The sequence below is a fragment of the Talpa occidentalis genome, unplaced genomic scaffold (genome assembly GCF_014898055.3).
Source record: "Talpa occidentalis isolate TD23 unplaced genomic scaffold, MPIMG_talOcc4v2.1 talOcc4.8, whole genome shotgun sequence".
Taxonomy (NCBI): Eukaryota; Metazoa; Chordata; class Mammalia; order Eulipotyphla; family Talpidae; genus Talpa; species Talpa occidentalis.
In genome coordinates this window covers 38,041,705-38,060,990 of record NW_023605194.1, presented here as the reverse complement: position 1 = coordinate 38,060,990, position 19,286 = coordinate 38,041,705, and the positions used below count along the sequence as shown (strand labels likewise).

Genomic DNA, 19,286 nt, shown 5'->3' with positions numbered 1-19,286 from the left:
CACGGATGTCAGTGGCTAGGTGGAATGTCTCCCTGGCATGCTTTGTTCAGGTTCTGCCCTGCCACGAACTTGGTTGATACCTTACAATAAGCATGAGGAACTGCAGGGATGAAGCCCAAGGCAGGGAAGGGTGCAGACACGGACTTGATATCATCCTGCCCTATGCATCTGCAATACTGGATCTTATACTCTTGGCACACTGCATTATTTTTAAATCTCGAAAGCACTAGTATTTTTGCTGGTAAAGTCCTGTGTCTCTCAGTTCATTTGATACACTGAAACCTGAAGCATTTGCATCATGACATCTTCTGAAAGAATTCTATGCTCCATTAAAATTTTAAAGCAAACTCCTAGAAGAAGCAGAAAGCCCCTTCCCTTCTGTGATTCTACAATCCTTAGAAAACACAGTAGAAACTCCTACCCTAGCTCAAAGCAGACGCTGGTGTCTCTGCACCAGGAAACTCCACCTCTGCCAACAATAAGCAAGATAAACAGGCATGGTCAGGCTTACTCGCCAGACTTAGAGGTACAGCCTCTGCTGCAAAAAGGTCTCAAAAAGAAACCAGGAATGGGGAGACAGAGGAAAACTCTTGGAATCAGCTTCTAAAATACTCTCCAAGACTCAAACACTCAAACAGGGTCAGAAAGAGATGAAAAAATATCTATGCGCTAAATATGCCGTGAGTGGGGAGAGGCAGAGCGACACCTGCTCAGACCCCGTGTCTCCCAAGATCATTTCAAATCACAGCAGTTTTTTGACTTTTTCCCCTTCTTTCTACACAATGCTATTTGTTTGTCTTGCTTTTTTTTTAAATAATTAAGTTTTTTAGAGTATTCTATCAAGAATTTATTATAAGTAATAGGCTTAACAACTGCATGTTTGCAGTTTACATTTTACTGAGTGTTTTGTAATACACTAATACAAGTTTATATTTTAAGCATGGGAACATAGCGTTTCATTGCAAGGTCCTTCCATTCGACCCTAGAAAATCATCTCAGCAGGGATGCAGCACTGGGGAATTGGAAGCTCCCACCCACTCCTCCATCTCCTGTTCCTTCTTCGTGGGCCCTGTCATTGTTGGGCTCCAAAATGAATTCACCACCAAAGACTGCTTCCTGCTGAGAAACACAAGCGACAATTACCTGGTCCAGACTTCAGGCACAAGGACTGCAACTCAGCCCCCAGCAGGACCCCCAGCGCCCCCTGGAGAATCCCAGGGATGGGCTGTGCTCCCTGACCAACTGTCTAGCATTTGGGTAGCATCGCCCTCTAATTTCTTGAAAGGCCCTACTGCTTCTTTGCCTGAGCATCTACCTTCAACAGACTCCCCCCTCACATGCTGTGCCTCTCTGTCCACCACACTTAGCTATTCAAACAGTATTGGAAGTTGGAGATGCCCCCCCGCCGAGATGGCTCCGTCCTTCTGATGGACATGCCAGTGGACATGCCCACTCTGGGAAGTGGGACTCGAGAGAAAGGGCACAGCCGACCCACGACTCATGACCCACGACCCAGATGAGGCAAAGACCCTTACAGTCCCCTGGACCCCTCAATGCTGCCAGTTGTCCTCTCTTTCTCACAACCCACTCTGAAGAAGGGGGTACAAAAGAAGAATGCAAAGAGAAGGAAGGGGGTAAAGAAAGGAGAAACAGAGAGAAGGGCAGAGTGCAGGAGAGGCACAGTTTGTCAGAAACACAAAAAAAAAAAAAAAAAAAAAAACAGTCCCTGGAGGAAGCAGAATGATCCTGAGGTTGGGAAGCGAGACTGGCTGGAGGTCACCTCAGCTGAGTCCTCCATGAAGAGGCCCTGGGAAGAGTGGGTTCAATGCCCAGGGTCACCACAGAACCAGGATGGCCCACGACACTCTGTGCTGGTGTGGTGCGATCTTGTCTGCAAAGGCAGACACAGCAGAGAAGGAATAGGGGATTCTGCTCTAGAAGCTGCTGGGGTAGGATGGAGGTTCTCTCCTGCCTGCGGACTGGAACAGTGCCTAGAAAAGATTCCTGCCTCAGCTGACAGGCAGACTTGACACCCAGCCAATGCCCCTTCGAAGGCCTGGGCTCCAGGCTGAAAGGCACGCCTGAGTGCTGTGAGCCAGGTGACAGGCCCCAGAGACACGGGGTTCTTCACACACCTCTATGCTTCCTACAATCCTACAAAGAGCACAGTTAACCTCCATTATCCCAAAAACTCCCCAAGTGGGCCAAACCCTCTCACAGGCTCACCTTCTATGTGCTTGACATTTCTCAACTTTTTGGTTTACTTACCAAGACAGTCATTTTCAAAATCTCCCTCTTCCTCTTGTTTTCCTTAATTGTTAACACTGTCCCTAACAATTAGGATCTCAGATACCAGGATGTGGAAATGAGCTGATGATTTTTCCAGGACAGTTACCATTCTAATGCATTATCTTTGCTTATTAAAAATTCCTTCATCCTAGTCTCTGAAAAATGTCATCAAGTAAATACTTTTCACAATGATGATCTAAAGAGGTCTCACCCCTTTTGCATGAAATTGTGATTATTTGGCCCTTTTTTGCACAGAAGAACAATTTCATAGGGTTCATACTAATCCTAACAGATTAGTAACCTTAGATGGACATAATCATCATCTTAATAACAAAGATTCAAGTCGTGCCCGTGGGGCAGGCACGACTCTAAATGTGTTTTCGGGGGCCTCCCCGGTGGCGCAGCAGTTGAGCGCTGGGTTGCGAAGCTGCCCGCAGCCTCTCCAGCCAGTTCAATCCCCGGCTGCTCCCCGGCCACCGGAGGAGGGTCCCACATGGCGCGCAGACCTCTCCTGCCACCCGCTGCTCCCCTCAGCAGTGTACTTCGGTCCTTCTGCCTGCCCTGCTCCCCGTTCTGGCTCTGGTGAATTCTCTCACCCTCCCGCACTCCTGACTGTACCCAGTGCTTGTATAAATAAATAAATAAATCTTAAAAAATAAATAAATAAATAAATGTTTTCGATATTAACTGTTTGATCATTAACCACCCTGTGAGACAGATGCTATTATTTACATTTCATAGATGAAAAACAGGCTTGGAAAGGTAAGTCACATGACTGAGGAGGTCCACTCTCCAAGAGCTGGGCCATGTCCCTTGCATTCCCCACGGCTCCTACCAGTGCCACAGCATAAGGGGACACCAGTGCCCATGGAGGGACTCACAGGCCTGGCCACCCCCAGGGCATCAGCCTGCCTTGTGCTCAGTCCAGAGGGCTTGGCAACAGCAGCCCAATGCATGCCATCCCCTGCCTATTTGCCTGACGTTTAACATCTTGCTTTTCAATTCTCACTGACCAATTTTAAAGCCTACAATCTGATCTGGGAAAAAAAAAAAAAAAGGAGAATGAGAAGGTATGCATAGAGAATTATTTCAGTGGGGAAAGGTCTGTTCTCATCAAATTTGGCAGCTCCATACGAAGCCCAACACTGACTGATGGGATAGGAAGGGAAATCTCACATAGGGGCCCCAGCAGGGCACACCTGGACTTGGGGAAGGAGAGTGTCAGTGATGAGCCTGAGCTGGACAGGTAGGAAGGATAACAGAACCCACACTGATCACTCCAGAATCAAGCTGAGTGGCCCCATCCTCATGCTGCTGAACCCCAACCTCCTGACTGGAGGCATGACCTCCAGGGAGCAAGGTTTCAGAAAGGCCTTGGGTTCAACCTACCATAACATCTCAGCAGGCGTTTAGATTGCCCCTTTAAAGAGCAAACTCTCAGGCCTCCCTGGTGGCACAAGGGATTAAGACATAACCTATGAGGCAATCTGCAGCCACTGCAGCACAAGTTCGATCCCCGGCCAGGGAGAAACCCACATAGCACAGCAGACCTCTCCTGTCTCTCCCATTGTTCCCCTCAGCAGTGTGTTTCAGTCAATCTGCCTGTTCTGTTCCCCACTTTGTCTCTGGTGACTCCTTTCACCCCCGAACCTCTGGCCTGTACCCCAGTTATTGTATGCATAAATAAATATATCTTTTTAAAATAAATAAATAAAGAGCAAACTCCAAAGCAAGCAGCTTGGGGAAAAGAGTCCCTCAGGATGTTCTTCCAAATTCACAAGGCCAAAGGTGTGTATCTATACCTTTGGGAACTTGGCCTTGGAATCTTACTTCTTCATGGGCAAATCCTTGAGCTATCTGCTGACTTTCAACATAAGACAGGTCTACAATCACTGAGCCCCAGGTCTGAATGTGCATATGTCATCTTACGGCCTACACTGTAAGCTCTGGATGTTCAGGACTGTGGCTGGACCTCTTCTTGAATCCACTGAGGCCCAGAGGGAGCTGAACACTGAATGTGGGCTCAGCAGTGACCCGGGCTGCGTCCTGTAACCCGGGCAGCTTGGAGTCCGGCCCAGGACTCCGGTTGCTGTGCAGCCCATCCTCCCTCTGTCCCCACTTTCCCACAGGCTGGAAAGTCAGGGGTACAGCCCCTACCTGTCGCAGTGCCTCCATCTCCTCACTGGCTGCCTTCTTCTCGGAAGTGCTGCTCTTGAGCTTCGACTCAGCCAGCTCTACCTCGGTCTGCAGTTTGTCCAGCTCAGAGATGACCTGGTCGCGCTCGCTCATGATGAGCTTGTACTCCCTGTACACGGCGTCCCGCTCCTCCTTGTACTTCTCCGACTCTTTGGTGGTTTTCTCCTGCAAGCCCCTCAGCTCAGCCAGCTCCGACTGCAGCAGCTCCATCTCCCACTGCAGGTCCTTGTTCTGGGCCGTGGCCTTGTTCAGCTCATGGTGGATTGCCTCAACCCTAGGGGAAAAAAAGGCAGCCAGGACGTGGGGGGTGGGGACCTGCCCGGTCAGCTCCGTGTGCCGGACAGTCAAGCATGAAGTTTCGAGTTAGGTCATTCTCCACACCCCCAAGAGAGAAAAGTCACGGAGCACCAGTGCCCCTGGACCTGGAATTTTTCTCAGCCTTTTGCAAATACCAGAAGTTGAACTGAGGACTTCATGCCCTGTGCTCCACTAGGAACAACAGTGTTTCTTCCACAGCCAAGAGCACTCTTTTAAAAATATATAAACAAAACCATCCTAGAATGACAGCATGTGAGAGATAAAAGTGGCCTTAACAATTAGCTAGCCTGACCACCTCCTTCACTTAAAGACACAGACGACAAGGGGTGTGTGTAAGACACAGGCGACTGGCTCAAAGTCATAGGGAAGCTGGAGAGCACAGCTCAGTCCTGCCGGGCCAGGCGGCACCACCCACACAGCCCACCCTGCTCACGGCAGCCAGTAGCCTGAGAACAGGCTTATAAAGGTGTGGTCCTACATGGGCCTCCCTGGTGGCGCAAGGGGTTAAGCACCTCACTATGATGCAATCCACAGCCTCTGCAGCACGGGTTCGATCCCCCCGCCGTCCAGGGAGCAACCCACATGGCACAGCAGACCTCTCCTGTCTTGCCCGTTGCTCCCCTCAGCAGTGTATTTCAGTCAGTCTGCCTGTTCTGTTCCCCACTCTGTCACTGGAGAATCCTCTCACCCCCCCGCATCTCTGGACTATATCCCAGCTCTTGTATGCATAAGTAAATAAATCTTTTTTAAAATAAATAAATAAATAAAGGTGTGGTCCTACAACACCAGCCCTGCACAGAGTTCCAGTCAACAATCGAGGGCTCTCCGATCACACGCAGGGAAATGCCTCATCCTGTGTCCTGCTCTCGGGGAGTCTAGGCAACACTACCACCGCAAAGGCCCTGAGAGTCCTGCTTATATCCCAAACCTGTTTATATCCAGAAAAGATATTTCCTATGAAACTGGTGGAAAGCTCTGGGGAGCTGGAGTTCCATAGGAATCTACCTTATGAAACACTGAGGGCAGGGGTCATATCACCACAGATCATGTCTTAATAAAAAATGAAATTTTAGGAGAAACAATGCTTAAGATTATGAACTTTCCAGTTGACAAGTCAGTGATGGACACAGGGGAGAGGCTTGTGGGGAGACCTAAGAAGCAGGATGGTCAGGACACACCGAATTTGTTCCCATAAAAGAAAGCAGCACATGGGGGGTAGGGGGCGGGAGGGGAGGGATTGGGGTCAAAATAAGGGGGTTGCAATTGTATGAGGAATATAAAAATAAAATTTATTATAAAAAAATAAAAATAAAAAGTGAAAAAAAAAAAAAAAAAAAAAAAGAAAGAGGGCCTCCCCGGTGGCGCAGCGGTTGAGCACTGGGTTGCGAAGCTGCCCGCAGCCTCTGCAGCACTGGTTCAATCCCCGGCCACGGGGCAAGGGTCCCACATGGCGCGCAGACCTCTCCTGCCGCCCGCTGCTCCCCTAAGCAGTGTACTTCGTCAGTCTGCCTGCTCTGCTCTGCCCTCTGGTTCTGGTGAATTCTCTCACCCTCCTGCGCTTCTGACTGTACCCAGTGCTTGTGTAAATAAATAAATAATTTAAAAAAAAAAAAAAAGAAAGAAAGAAAGAAAGCAGCACAATTTCCCAAGTGTCAAGAAAATGTTTCCTGAAGTATTTTTTGATTGAAAAATGACACCAGCTTGTGCTGTTTCTCTCCCTGGGAAGTGGCTGGGAGCCTGAATCAGCCCCGGCCCACAAAGGAGAGTGGCCCCGCCAAGGTCCCTGTGCCCTCCGGTGAGTCCCCTAGAGCACTACAGGACTCTGCTCCCTCCTGCCTCGCCCACTCCTACCCGGTCCTACCTCCTCAGGGAGACAGCGCACTGGTGCTGGAGGTGGATGGCTGTGTCCCTCTGCTGGGTCAGCATCTCCGTCTGCTTCAGCAGGCGCTGGTTCTCTTCCTCCAGCTGCTCCAGACGGCTCAGGTCCGAGTTGTGGATGGCGACCTTCTCACTGTACCTCTTCCGCAGAGCGTCGTAGTCCTTCTTAACCACCTCCAGTTTGTCCAGGGCCGTGTCGTACAGCTTATTAAGAATCTCTGAGGAACCGTTGTGCTTCAGCACCTGAGAACCAGAGAATGGCACTTACCAAGGGGTTGAGGGAGGGAAGGAGGACAGACACACCCTGCAGCTGTCCATGGGGGAGCAGGACTGCTCAGGAGGGCGGGGAGGCCACACCCTCTGGCCTTTAGCAATCTCAGTCCAGTTCTGCAGGCCCTGCAGTCACACTGGGTCCATTCATTTGGATTGGTTCATTTACAAGGCATGTGCAGAGCAGTTACTGTAGCAGGCCTGAGATTTCTATCCTTAGAAAGGCCTGCTTGCAAGCTGACCCTGGGCTGCCATCTGGGATCATGAATGGTAAACAGGGATAAAATGATAAACACTGATCTAAAACTTTCCCCAAGTGACGACAGGGGCTCCCAGAGGCTGGATCGTACACGGTAGCTTAAGGTGAACAGTGTAGCTTAAGGTGAACAACTGCTTTATTCTGGGAAACTGTAATTTTCCTGCCTTCAGCAGAGGGTGGCCCCTATAAAAACAGGCCACAGGGGACCTGAGGGCAGACAACACTCCATACACATTGTCATGATTCAAAGCTGGGAAACCAAGCCTGTCCTGTGTGGCTCCACAGCAGAAATGCTCTTGGAAATTTACGCCTGGCTTTCTCTGGACCTGGTTCCATTCACCCCGCCCCTTTTCTTGGCCGATTCGGTGTCCTCCCACTGTGGTACATTTCAGTCGTGAGTATGATTACATGCTAAGCCTCATGAGTAAATCATCAAACCTGGGGATGTGCCAAAGGCCCACAACACAAGTAGCTAGAGGGTCTGTACTGTTCTAGATACTGGTGATGCTGGATGGACACATAAGGACTGGGGGTTGTGGTCATTTTATCCAGACGGCAGGAAACAAAGACACAGATGAACAGACACAGGTAGGGAAATAGATAAGACAGATCAAATAAACAACTTAAGAGTCTAACACAGGCTATCAGGAAAAATAAAATAAAATAGGATAATGGACTGGAGAAGTATTTTTGAGCAGCAGAGTATAAGGTTGTGAGATAGGATAATACCTGGGCTTGGATGGGAATGAACATGAATAGCCTGGAGCAGTCCTGGCAGAGGGGAAAGCAAGTGCAAAAGCCCTGAGGCAGGAGCCACCAGACAAAGAGAAGATCAGGTCAGAATGGCTGGAGCCCAGAGAACTAGGAGGAGTGGGCTCACAAGACAGATGGGGAAGTAGGCATTATCCCGCAGAGACTGTGCCTAAGAGAAAGCATGCTACTCTGAATTACAGCTACTAAAGTTCACCTTGAGCACGGGGGTGCTATCCCAGACAATAAAAACTGGATGAGTTGTCAGGGACCTGTCAACTTCAGCTAAGCACCCCAAGAGATGCAAGTCACTCCATTCCACCATCTCTGGATTTCAATTTCCTTATTCCTCAAAAGATAGGGCTAAACCAGAAAAGCTGGCTTAGCTATCCCAGCCCAAACAGTCTAGGAACCACCAGACTTATTCAGCAGAAAACCAGTAATCAGATCTTTGCAGCTTAGAGAACCAGAACCTGGGACTGAATATTCCCTCTGGAGAGAGTAAATATGATTAACCCAAAATGCAAAAGAAACACCAATATAAAAATCATAAACAAGGGTCCTCCCTGGTGGTGCAGCAGTTGAGCGCTGGGTTGCGAAGCTGCCCGCAGCCTCTGCAGCACCGGTTTGATCCCTGGCTGCTCCCTGGCCACCGGAGGAGGGTCCCACATGGCGCGCAGACCTCTCCTGCCGCCCGCTGCTCCCCTCAGCAGTGTACTTCAGTCTGCCTGTTCTGCTCCCTGCTCTGGCTCTGGTGAATTCTCTCACCCTCCCGCACTTCTTACTGTACCCAGTGCTTGTATAAATAAAAACAAACAAACAAACAAACAAACAAATAAATAAATCTTTAGGGGAAAAAAAAAATCATAAGCAAGGAGTTAATTCCTTTAAGACCTACTACTTACTGCAGGCTAAGGAGAAGAGGGGAATCTCTGGGCCTCCCTGGTGGCGCATGGGGTTAAGCACAGCACTATGAAGCACTCCGCAGCCTTTGCAGCACAAGTTCGATCCCCAGCCAGCCATGAAGCAACCCACATGGCGCAACAGACCTCTCCTGTCTCGCCCTCTTCTCCCCTCTGCAGTTTATTTCAGTCATTCTGCCTGTTCTGTTCTCCGCTCTGTCTCTGGTGAATCCTCCCACCACCCCCTCCACCACCTCTGGCTTACACCCCAGTTTTGTATACATAAATAAATAAACCTTTAAAAAAAAAAAAAGAGGGAAATCTCAGAAATCAACTCATTCTGGGGCTTTTCAACTTTTTCTTTTTTTCTTTCTTTGGTTTCCTTAGTTTTAAAGCAAAACTCTTTCCTTCAATGGAAATCTTACAAGGACACCAAAACACAAAATTCATTTTAGAAAACTGGGCACAGGTTCCTCCGGCAGTTAAAGTGTTCACTGTTTCGTAAAGGTGCTTCATTGTTGATCAGGACCACCCTGGAGAAACAGTCCGAGAAATCACTGACTGAGCCCCAACCTAACATTTAAGATTTTTCAAAAACAACAGCAACAATGGAATAGCTTCCAAAGGTACAAAAAAATATATAGTAAAAGAAACATTAAAGTATCCACCACCTAGCTCTAATTGAAATATCTTGTTCTGTAATAGGGTGGGCCCCTGGAAAATGGGAGGTTCCAGGTTCCCTGTCACACCCAAGGGAGGATGGAGCTGAGCAGGGAGGAGAAGCTGGAGAGGAGACAGGGAGAAGGAAGGATGCAGGATGGAGAGCAAGGAGGAGACCTGGTGGAGACACATGGAGTAGAGAGACATGAAGAAGCTGCAGTTGCCTCTTGATCTTGGACTGGTTGAAACAGACGTGGGTGAGAGTCATGGGTTGGTTAATAATGGCAGCGTTTATCTTAATTTTGATTTTGCTTTTTTCCTTCCAGACTTGTGTGGTTGCTTCTGACCCTTTTCTTTGGGTCCCCAGAGGAAGATGCCGTAGGCTTGTGGCAGGTTTTCAGCTCCACCTGGGACCAACCATGTTTGGCTGGGCATTTACCCACCAGGGGACAGGTAACTTTGGGTGCTTGATTTGGAAACTTTATTCTTCCCCTTTTCTGTATTATACATTAATTGTATTAAAGTTCCTTTCCATTAAAAGTTTTCCCTAATAGAGTATATTTGTCTTGATGCAGCAGATGGCAGAACATATTTAGACAGGTTTGGGGTTCTGGGGTGCTCCTCTCCCTGCCCCTTAACAGTCCTATGTTTCAAATTGCTCTCCAAAGAAACAAAACAGTACAGGTGTTGCTAGAGGCCCCAGCACACTCTCCTCATGTCCTGTACCCCTTCATAATTAATCACTCTCCTAAATTCCTTGCTAACCATCGCCATGCACAGTGTTGTACTAATTATGTATTTCTACAATTTGCTAATGGTACATGTGTGCTGCTTTTCAGTCAATGCTGCTTTTGAGCTTTAGTCCAGCAACACAGTAGTATAAGCACATCATTTATTCTTCCAAGATGGACATTTACGCTGTCTCCATTTGTTGCTATTATTTTATTTAAAAGATTTATTTATTTATTTATGCTGAACTGGGGTACAGCCCAGAGGTGCAGGAGGTGAGAGGACTCACCAGAGACAGAGTGGGGAACAGAACAGGCAGATTACTGACTGAAATACACTGCTGAGGGGAGCAGCAGGAGAGACAGGAGAGGTCTGCCGCACCATGTGGGTCACCTCCCTGGCCAGGGATTGAACTCGTGCTGCAGTAGTTTCAGATAGCTTCATACTGCTGACGCTTAACCCCTTGAACCACCAGGGAGGCCCTTTTTACTATTATTAATAACACTGCTGCGAACACTGCTGCACATATCTCCTCTCCCACAACTCTTGAGATTTTTATCTAGGGTGAATCCCTCGAAGCAGAGTGGTTAAGTGTTAGGACAATTGCTCTCCAAAGCTAAAATGCACAAAAACTGCCTTAACCATTTTAAACATTTTTAAGTGTATGTTTCATTGCTGTTAGGTGTATTGAGATTGCTGTGCCTCAGATCTCTAGAACCTTTTCATCTTGCAAAACTGAAACAATTCTTCCTCCCTCCCCCAAGCCACTGGCAACTACCCTTGAACTTTCTGTTCAAGTTGTTGCCTAGGAGCCTAGAGGTTCAATAGACCCTAAATATCTTTTTCCATTTAGCGTAATGTCCTGAAGGTTCATCTATGTTGCAGTATGTGAAAGAATTTCCTTCCTTTCTAAGGATGAAAATATTCTGTTTTGTGTGCATAGCTCATTTTGTCTACCCATTCATTCTTCAAAGAACACCATTTCTTTCTACCTCTTGGCAATTGTGAAGCAGATTTTTTTAGTGTTGTTAACATTGTGGACAAAGAGATATTTTTAAACTTGCATTACCAATTACTAGAAAGAGAATAACTCTCCTTCTGGTTATTGATTGTACACATTTTCTTTTCTACAACTGACTTCCCCTTCCCCCACCCCAGGACTTATTTTTAAATTCCAAGTACTATAATTTTCTCACTTATATTTATATGTGACTTTGAAATGTTCTTTTTTTTTTTTTTTTGTGGGACCCTCGCCAGTGGCCGGGGATCAAACAAGCACCGAGCACTCAACCGCTGTGCCACCAGGGGAGGCCCTGAAATGTTCTTTCAAGGTCTTGTTATACTAAACTTTCATATTTTAATTTGGTAAAATCTATCAATCATTTCTTTTATGTTTGGGGTTGTTTTGAAAAATGTTTTCCACTCTATCTTGAGACCACAAATGTAATTATTTTTCTATAAATGACTAGACAAATCAGAATTGGGTGCTTGAGTACAGGACATAAACTGAGGACACCTGAATCCATGAGGGTGAGGACACAGGAGCATCACCTAATGCAGTGCCCACCACTGGGAGGCCCAAGGACGTCCCACAAGAAGGAAGAGCTTCCTCAGAGGCACAAAATCAATAAGAGCTCTCCTGACTTCTCCGTCAATCAAGGCCTTGCGCTCACATCTGGAAAAGGGCCAGCTTCGAGACTAGATTGCCTAATTTGTGGGCAGTACCTCAAAAATTCCAAGTAAAAATCATTTTGAATGTTTTACTCTCTACGCACACCTAAGCCAGGTGAGAACACCACTGGCTCCAAAGGAGTTGAGTCGGGTTTACAGCAGAAAAAAGGCACTGCTGCCATTCCTCAGCCTCCCACAAGGTGGCCTCCACAGTAAGCCAGCCAAATGCACTGCTACTGTTGGCCAGCCTCGCAAACGTCAGTAAGACGCCAATTTTAAAGGTGGTCTTGAAAGGACACAAAGACCTCCTTGTGGTCGTTGGCCCAGCAGAACCTGTCTTTACACCATGACTTGGCCTTTTTTCATCCAAAATGCCCTAACTGTGAGGACCTAAGATGGGCACTACATGACAATAAAGGGACAATTCTGGGCGAATTAATCCGACAGTCAGAGTGGGTAACAAGTTCCCAGCAAGACAGGGTCAGTTGGGGAAAATCCCAGAGCAGACCCACGGATGCTTCCGGATGTTCACTCCAGATGCTCACACCATTCGTGGTGGTATCTGGAGTCAGAGGGGCCCTGGGGGCAGCAGGTACTGTTTTGACCACAACGCTACCCAGTCCCCAGGGGAAAACTGTAAGAACTGCTCACTTTCCTATGTGCTGAAATCACCTTCCTCCACTTCTAGTCACTATTCTCATTCCAGCCTGGGGTCATGCAGATACATCCCTTGCCCAAAGCACTGTGACGAGACATCCAAAGAGGTTCACAGCCCCAGCACCCCCAACTCTGCTCCACATGCAGGACTCAGTGACACTGTGCAATGTAATTAGTAGCCTCTGAAGAAATTCGGAAGAAACACACCACACACAGCTCCAGAGAAGTGAAGACTGTACTAGCTGTGAGTCTAGAATGTGTCCTTCTATCAGGAAAAGATTATGTTCTTAGATAGTTCCTCACAGGCTGGGCGCATGCATGCATACCCAACAGGCAAATGCTTGGCTTCCAAGTAAGGTTAAAGAAGTCTGAGTGAGAGAGAGAGAGTATTTGAACTTGGCCCAGATTTCCACAATGAGAAAAGTAGTTGACTTCTAGTCTTGAGCAGGCTGCAGTCTTTAGAGGTGATGTGCTCACCTCCTGCATGTGAGGAGGAGCTGAAAATGATCCAGGGGAAGCAAAACATGAGGGTCTGGTCCCATCCTCAGGGCAAGGTGGCCACAATCTGCTCCCACTGGGAGGCCTCCCATCCCTACTCAGCACTGGGCTTCTCAGTGAGGCAAGTCCTGCAGAGACTAAGAAACCCCTTCCTGCCTTCTTCCACCAGGTTCATGAAAGGGCATTATTCTGAGATACCTAGAAAAAGAAGTCAAATATCATGACTCAACAGCAACAAAAAAAGCTGTATATAAAGAGTGGAAGGAAGAGAGAAGTCTTTTGAGGCTTTAAAAATCTCCCAAATAGGGCCTCCCTGGTGGCGCAAGGGGTTAAGGTGCAACCTATGAAGCAATCCGCAACCACTGCAGCATGAGTTCAATCCCCCACCAGGGAGCTGCCCACATGGCGCAGCAGACCTCTCCTGACTCGCCCGCTGCTCCCCTCAGCAGTGTATTTCAGTCAGTCTGCCTGTTCTGTTCCCCACTCTATCTCTAGTGAATCCTCTCACTCCCACACCTCTGGCCTGTACCCCAATTCTTGTATGTATAAATAAATAAATCTTTAAAAATAAATCTCCCAAATAAATTGAAAGAACCTACAAAAAAGGAAAGCATTGCTCTATACCCTGAAATTCACCTCTAAAAATCAAGCTTTAGAAACTACGCACACGGGGATACAGGACATTTGAAAGCATGCCAAGAAATGTATTTATCATAGGAAAGTGCAGAGTTAACCAAGACTCTCAACACACAGAGAAAGGAATTAATAAACTACTGACAAATGAAGTATGAATGATTATGCCAAAATAAGAGAAAATATAAGCAGACCCATGATATATAGTAAGGTAAGAATGAAAAATAGGTAGGTATCAGATAATGTTGTAGAGGATTACTGGTGCTTTGGTGGTGGGTGTGGTAACATACGTCTGGAGAGTGTGAACCTGTACCCCTAAATCACAGTGTGGGAAACAATGCTACCTCAATGAAAAACACAATTTTATATATTAAAAAAAGAAACTTTGTTAATATGACATAGATAATGGGTACAAAAACACATCCCAAGTGGGTTCAGAGAGGTTAATCATCTCTAGGGGTGACAATGGGGCTGAGGTGGGTGGGTGACCTCACTAGTGTTTAAGTTTTTTTTTTCTTTTTTTAACCAAAGACTATACGTTATTATAGGGAAGAAAGAAGACCCACAGCACCCTCTATGTCACTCCCCCAATCAAAGATCAGCAATCTCTGCTAGGATCTCTTGGTCATTTTTGACACACTCCAGAAAAATCCAGATGGCACATTCTGGATTCCAGAGATGGAGCAGCCAGGCTGAGAACCCACACAGGCACGCATACAAGCACAGAAACCCACCTGCCTGCTGTTGTCTTGGAAGCGAGGCAAGGCCCCTGGCCTGCAGAGCCCCTCCCAGCCATGCCCGCTTCATTTCCTGGGAGAGAAATCATGCAGAGGGATGGGGAGCCCCACAAATCCCTCAAGCAAACATGCAAGTCAAACAGCCCCATTTACTCCGCAAGGGCTCTTCAAGTTAACAAGGTGTGGGAGGAACCAGGCAACAAAACCAGCTTTGTCTGGGGAGGTCAACCTTTGCCCTCAGGCCCAGTGGGGAGGAAACCTGAGGGCCCCCTCCCCATTCCTGCTTCCTCTGCTGCTGGCAGACCCAAGGTTTGGGCTTTTCATAGCCCAGTGATGGTGGCTGCCTGGCAGGCAGAGCAGGTGCCCTCCCCCCACCAGGAGAAGTCCTAAGGTGGCACCTAAGGGAAACTGGGAAACTCAATGACCATTGTTGATAAACTACCCCTCACCCCAGCTCATAGTTATAGAAAAAGGAGAACAAGGAATCGGATGGAGGGGTGGGGAGAATAAGATGGGGGGCATGGGAGAGAAGCTCTGTCCCGATGTTTGCACAAAATGACTGAGTAGTAACTGGAATCTTTATTTACATATACACATAAGATATATGTAATTCATATACCATACTGTTCACCCTTTAAGTGCGTGGTCCAGTGGTTTGGGGTATATTCACAGAGTTGTACAACTACCAGTCTAATTCCAGGACATTTTGATCACCCCCCAAAAAATCCATACCCATGAGCAGTCATTCCCTACCTTCAGCCCCCTGCCCCAGACAACTGCTCATCTACTTTGTGGATTTTAAAGGACACTTCATATGAATGGACTCAGACAATACGTGGCCTGTGTAACCAGCCGCTTTCACTAGGCAGGCCCACAGGTTCACCCACTCTAGCACATAGCAGTACCTCCTGCCCCGGTGCTGAGTACATCCATGGCACAGCTATGCCACACTTTATTTATCCAGCCATCAGTTGATGGGCATCTGATTGTCTCACTCTCTGGCTGTGATGAATAAGGTTGCCAGGATCCTTCACTGGATGAGTTATGTGTGGACATAAGTTTTCAGTTCTCTTGGGTATATACCTGGAAGTGGCACTGCCAGGTCACTTGGTAACCATGCCTAACTTGAGGAACTGCCAGACTATTTTCCAAAATGATCACACATTCTACAACCCCAGCATCAGTGAGAGCTCTGACTGCTCTACAGGGCAGACTACAACCCAGACTTGGTCAGAGCAGAATACACGCAGTGGTGACAGCAAACACTTAGAAAGCATCACACACATGGCACATCACACACATGGCACTGCTTCCTAGCAGGTACCTTTCATCTCCAGGACAAGCGCATGAGACCAATCCTGCCACGCTATGAAAGCTCCAAGCTGCTGCTGCTGCCTCTCTGGGGCACTTGCCTTAGACTACAATGGAGCCCCAGACTCATCTAAAATGATCCACCTCACAAGGAAGAATAAAAACCCGACTAAAGGAGGATAACTGAGCCAAGTTTAGACCAGGATGAAAAAAATGTCTGCAAACAAATGAACAGGGAAACAAAGTGGGGTGACAATGGAAACAGGGAGCGGCACCTGCTCTCAGGTGGGCAGGTGGGGGCATTCACCACTCAGAGTGCCAGTGAGAGAAGGGGCAAAACTTCTGCTGGGCTGTCCCTGCCACACATGCCCTGACTCACCACAGCAGTGCCATCCTTACTTGTTTCACATACACGACTTTTCCAACAGATTTCTTTTGAGGCAAAAATGTCCTGCCTCTAAACAATGGAAAATCTGTAATCCTAACCATTTATTCTAGGAAGGACACAGAGGAGGGAGGGTCCCCGGATGGTACTGACAATACACAGGGGCGCAGTTTCTCCTCGGAAACTCATCCCAGCCCGATGTCGTAACTCCTGCAGGAACACAGCAGCTTCTCTGAGATCACTGTGATGTCTCCTGGCTGTGCTGCAGGCCATTCTGCTCAGCTGGACTCCTGCTGCCCGGAACTGCAGATACCTTCCACACCTAGGAACCCTCCCCATGATAGTATGGCCTGGTGAAGGCCTGCCAATCCCACCCCAGAACTACCCTCCACAACCAAGTCCTCTCATCGGAGGACTCAGGAAAAGACTTCTGATATCTCAAGTATATCCATCTTGCCCCCCCCCCCATGCAGCCTTCACCTCAGCATATAAGACCTCAACAAATATCAGAGAATGAACATAAACAACAGCAGCAAGTATGTCAATGCAATATAGTTTACAATGGGAAAATACTGAAAACTATGCAAGGGTTGGTAAACAGATTGGCTAAATCAATTATGGTGCTTATACGTCACTCAACGTTCTGCAGCAGTTAAAAACAAGGAAGTAGAATTCATACCAAAATAGATGCACATGACATAATCAGGAAAGAAAACACAATGTCAACAACAAAAAGTATTGCAAGATTCCATTTTGTGAAATAAATCAGTAAGATATAAAGGGTTTTATATGTGCAGATAAAAATCTCAAACTTTTCACTGGTAATGCACTCCTGGTAGCTATTCCTGTGCCATGAGACTGTAAGTAAAGAACTCTCTGATTAAGTAACAAAATGTGTATTAATTTTGCAATAAAAAATAATGGAAAATTAAGGGGCATGAGGGACCACAAAGGGCGAGAACGGGGTGTGGCTGAGGGAAGAAGTTGGGAAGAGTGCATGGGGACCACCCAAGTTAACACATTAAGACTAATAGAAATCAGTACCTCACCATGGTAGAAGGGAGTTACAAAAAAAGGGGAAGGAAAAACTAGTATAAACCCTGGACTGGAATTGGAAGTGTTAGTGTGAACTCATGGTCTTCAACATATATACTTCATACTACATATGTGGATGTGGATAAGGATCTCCACAGAGGCAGACACATAAGGGGAGGGAGAGAGAAGGACATAGAGATACATGTATGTGTATGTGCATGCATGCGTGTGTGTCCACAGAGAGGGTCTGGGAGTACCCCAATAGCTCTGAGCACAACCAAGTTGCAGATTTTGCCTCTAAATACCATTCTCCACTACATGGAGATAAAGTAAGTGCACAAAGAGTGAAGCGGACAAGTCAAAAAGGGAAGCAAGCTTGAAGGGTCTGCCACTGGCAAAAATAGATGATAACACACTGAATAACAACAGGAAATCATGAGCCCATAAAGACATAGATAAGCGGGCCTCCCCTGGTGGCACAGCGGTTGAGCATTGGGCTGCGAAGCTGCCCGCAGCCTCTGCAGTGCCGGTTCGTTCCCTGGCCGCCGGCAAGGGTCCCACAAAAAAAAAAAAAAAAAAAAGAGAGAGAGAGAGAGAGAGAGAGAGAGAGAGATAAGCAAAGGGAAAACAAGTTGCTTTGCAATGAGATGCCTGGAGACACCACCTTAGTCGAGTCATTAATACCAGTGGCATGTCAGACCATGTCCTAATCAACAGGATGCAATGAAAGGAAAGACGCTTTTGTAACAGTCCTGCCCCAGATGGATGAGCAGAATTAAACTGTGAGGATGAGACAAATCCAGACTGAAGGACAGCCTACAAAATAACTGTTCAAAGTTATCCAAAGCATCAAGGTAATACAGGTCAAAGCCAAAGGAACTGTTCTAATTGGAGAAGACCAGAGACATGAAAACTAAATGAAGTGATTCTGACCTGGATCCTTCTCCTACTGAAGACACTAGTAAGACAACAGGTAAACTCCAATGGGGCCTGTTGATTAGACAGTAGTGTATCATGAACACTAACTTCCTGATTTTGTGTTATGTTATACAGGTGAAAACCCATGTTTGTAAACATACACATTAGCATGTTGGGAGTGAGGGGATGTCAGTTGGCAACTTACTCTTGGATGATAGAGGGGAAAATTTTTTTGTAATATACTTGCAACTATTCTATTAGTTTGCAATAGTTTCATAGTTAAAGGGGATTTTTTTTTTATTGTAAATGAAAACAAAGCAATGAAGACAATACCAAGCTAAGTTATCAAATGAGTTCAGACTGACACATAGCAAACAGCTTTATGAGCAAGCCCCAATGCCCTACATTAACTTGGGGAACCATAAGTGTTCCCGATGGGCAAGAGGTTCTCTGTTTAACCAGACCTGTGCTGCAGTGCTCAAAGGACACACTGTCCCTCCTAGAACTGCCTTCCAACCCTAAACATGTAACCATTTGCAGAAGTAGACCATCAGCCCCTGCCTCATCCCTGGGTAGCCCAGGCCATTCCAGTCTATAAGCTAGAAAACTACAACTGGCCAACATCAGTCACAAGGAGACAATGTCCTGACTGGTCTGCTCCACGTGACTCTGTCAGTGTGAAACAAGAGCAGAGAGCAGCAAGAGCAAGACCACACTCCCACCCCAAAATAATAACTGTTCCATCCCATTTTCACAGGGTTTTGGTATTTCCAAGTTTCTCTCCATCTGCAGTCCTACAGGATCCATATAAAGAAAAGCAGCTACAAACCCCCAAGTCCCCAGATTGCTGAATTCCTGTTATAAACTGCATGGCACTGCTCAGCACCTCCTCCTTGGCAGCACTTCATGTTTGCAGTGAGTCACAGATATGTGTGATCAATCATTTTATCACCATTCATCTCCTCCATGGGACTGCAGAATCCGGAAAAGCGAAGACTTAGTATTTCCTCACACGTATCCCAATGCCTCACCAGACAGACACTCCATAAATAAATGATCACAAGGGTGGTGGGTGGCCGGTGGGCACATGGGTGGGTGAACGGTGAATGGATGCATGGATGATGAGCTGATGTGGGGCACGGGCAGGTGGGTGGGTGGATGGAGGGGAAGAGGGTGGGCGACGGACCTCG

General features: G+C 47.2%; 1 protein-coding gene across 3 annotated transcripts in view; it reads right to left on the bottom strand.

The window, feature by feature from the left end:
- The window catches only part of DLG5 (discs large MAGUK scaffold protein 5), a 108,742-nt gene that overhangs the window by 33,159 nt on the left and 56,297 nt on the right, over nt 1-19,286 (bottom strand). For all 3 annotated transcript variants that reach the window (XM_037497071.2, XM_054690555.1, XM_037497072.2), the window contains exons 6-7: nt 6,665-6,924; nt 4,447-4,759 (exon numbers count right to left, since the gene is read on the bottom strand). In XM_037497071.2, the coding sequence (XP_037352968.1) occupies nt 4,447-4,759; nt 6,665-6,924 (573 nt within the window). The remainder of the gene's footprint in view (nt 1-4,446; nt 4,760-6,664; nt 6,925-19,286) is intronic.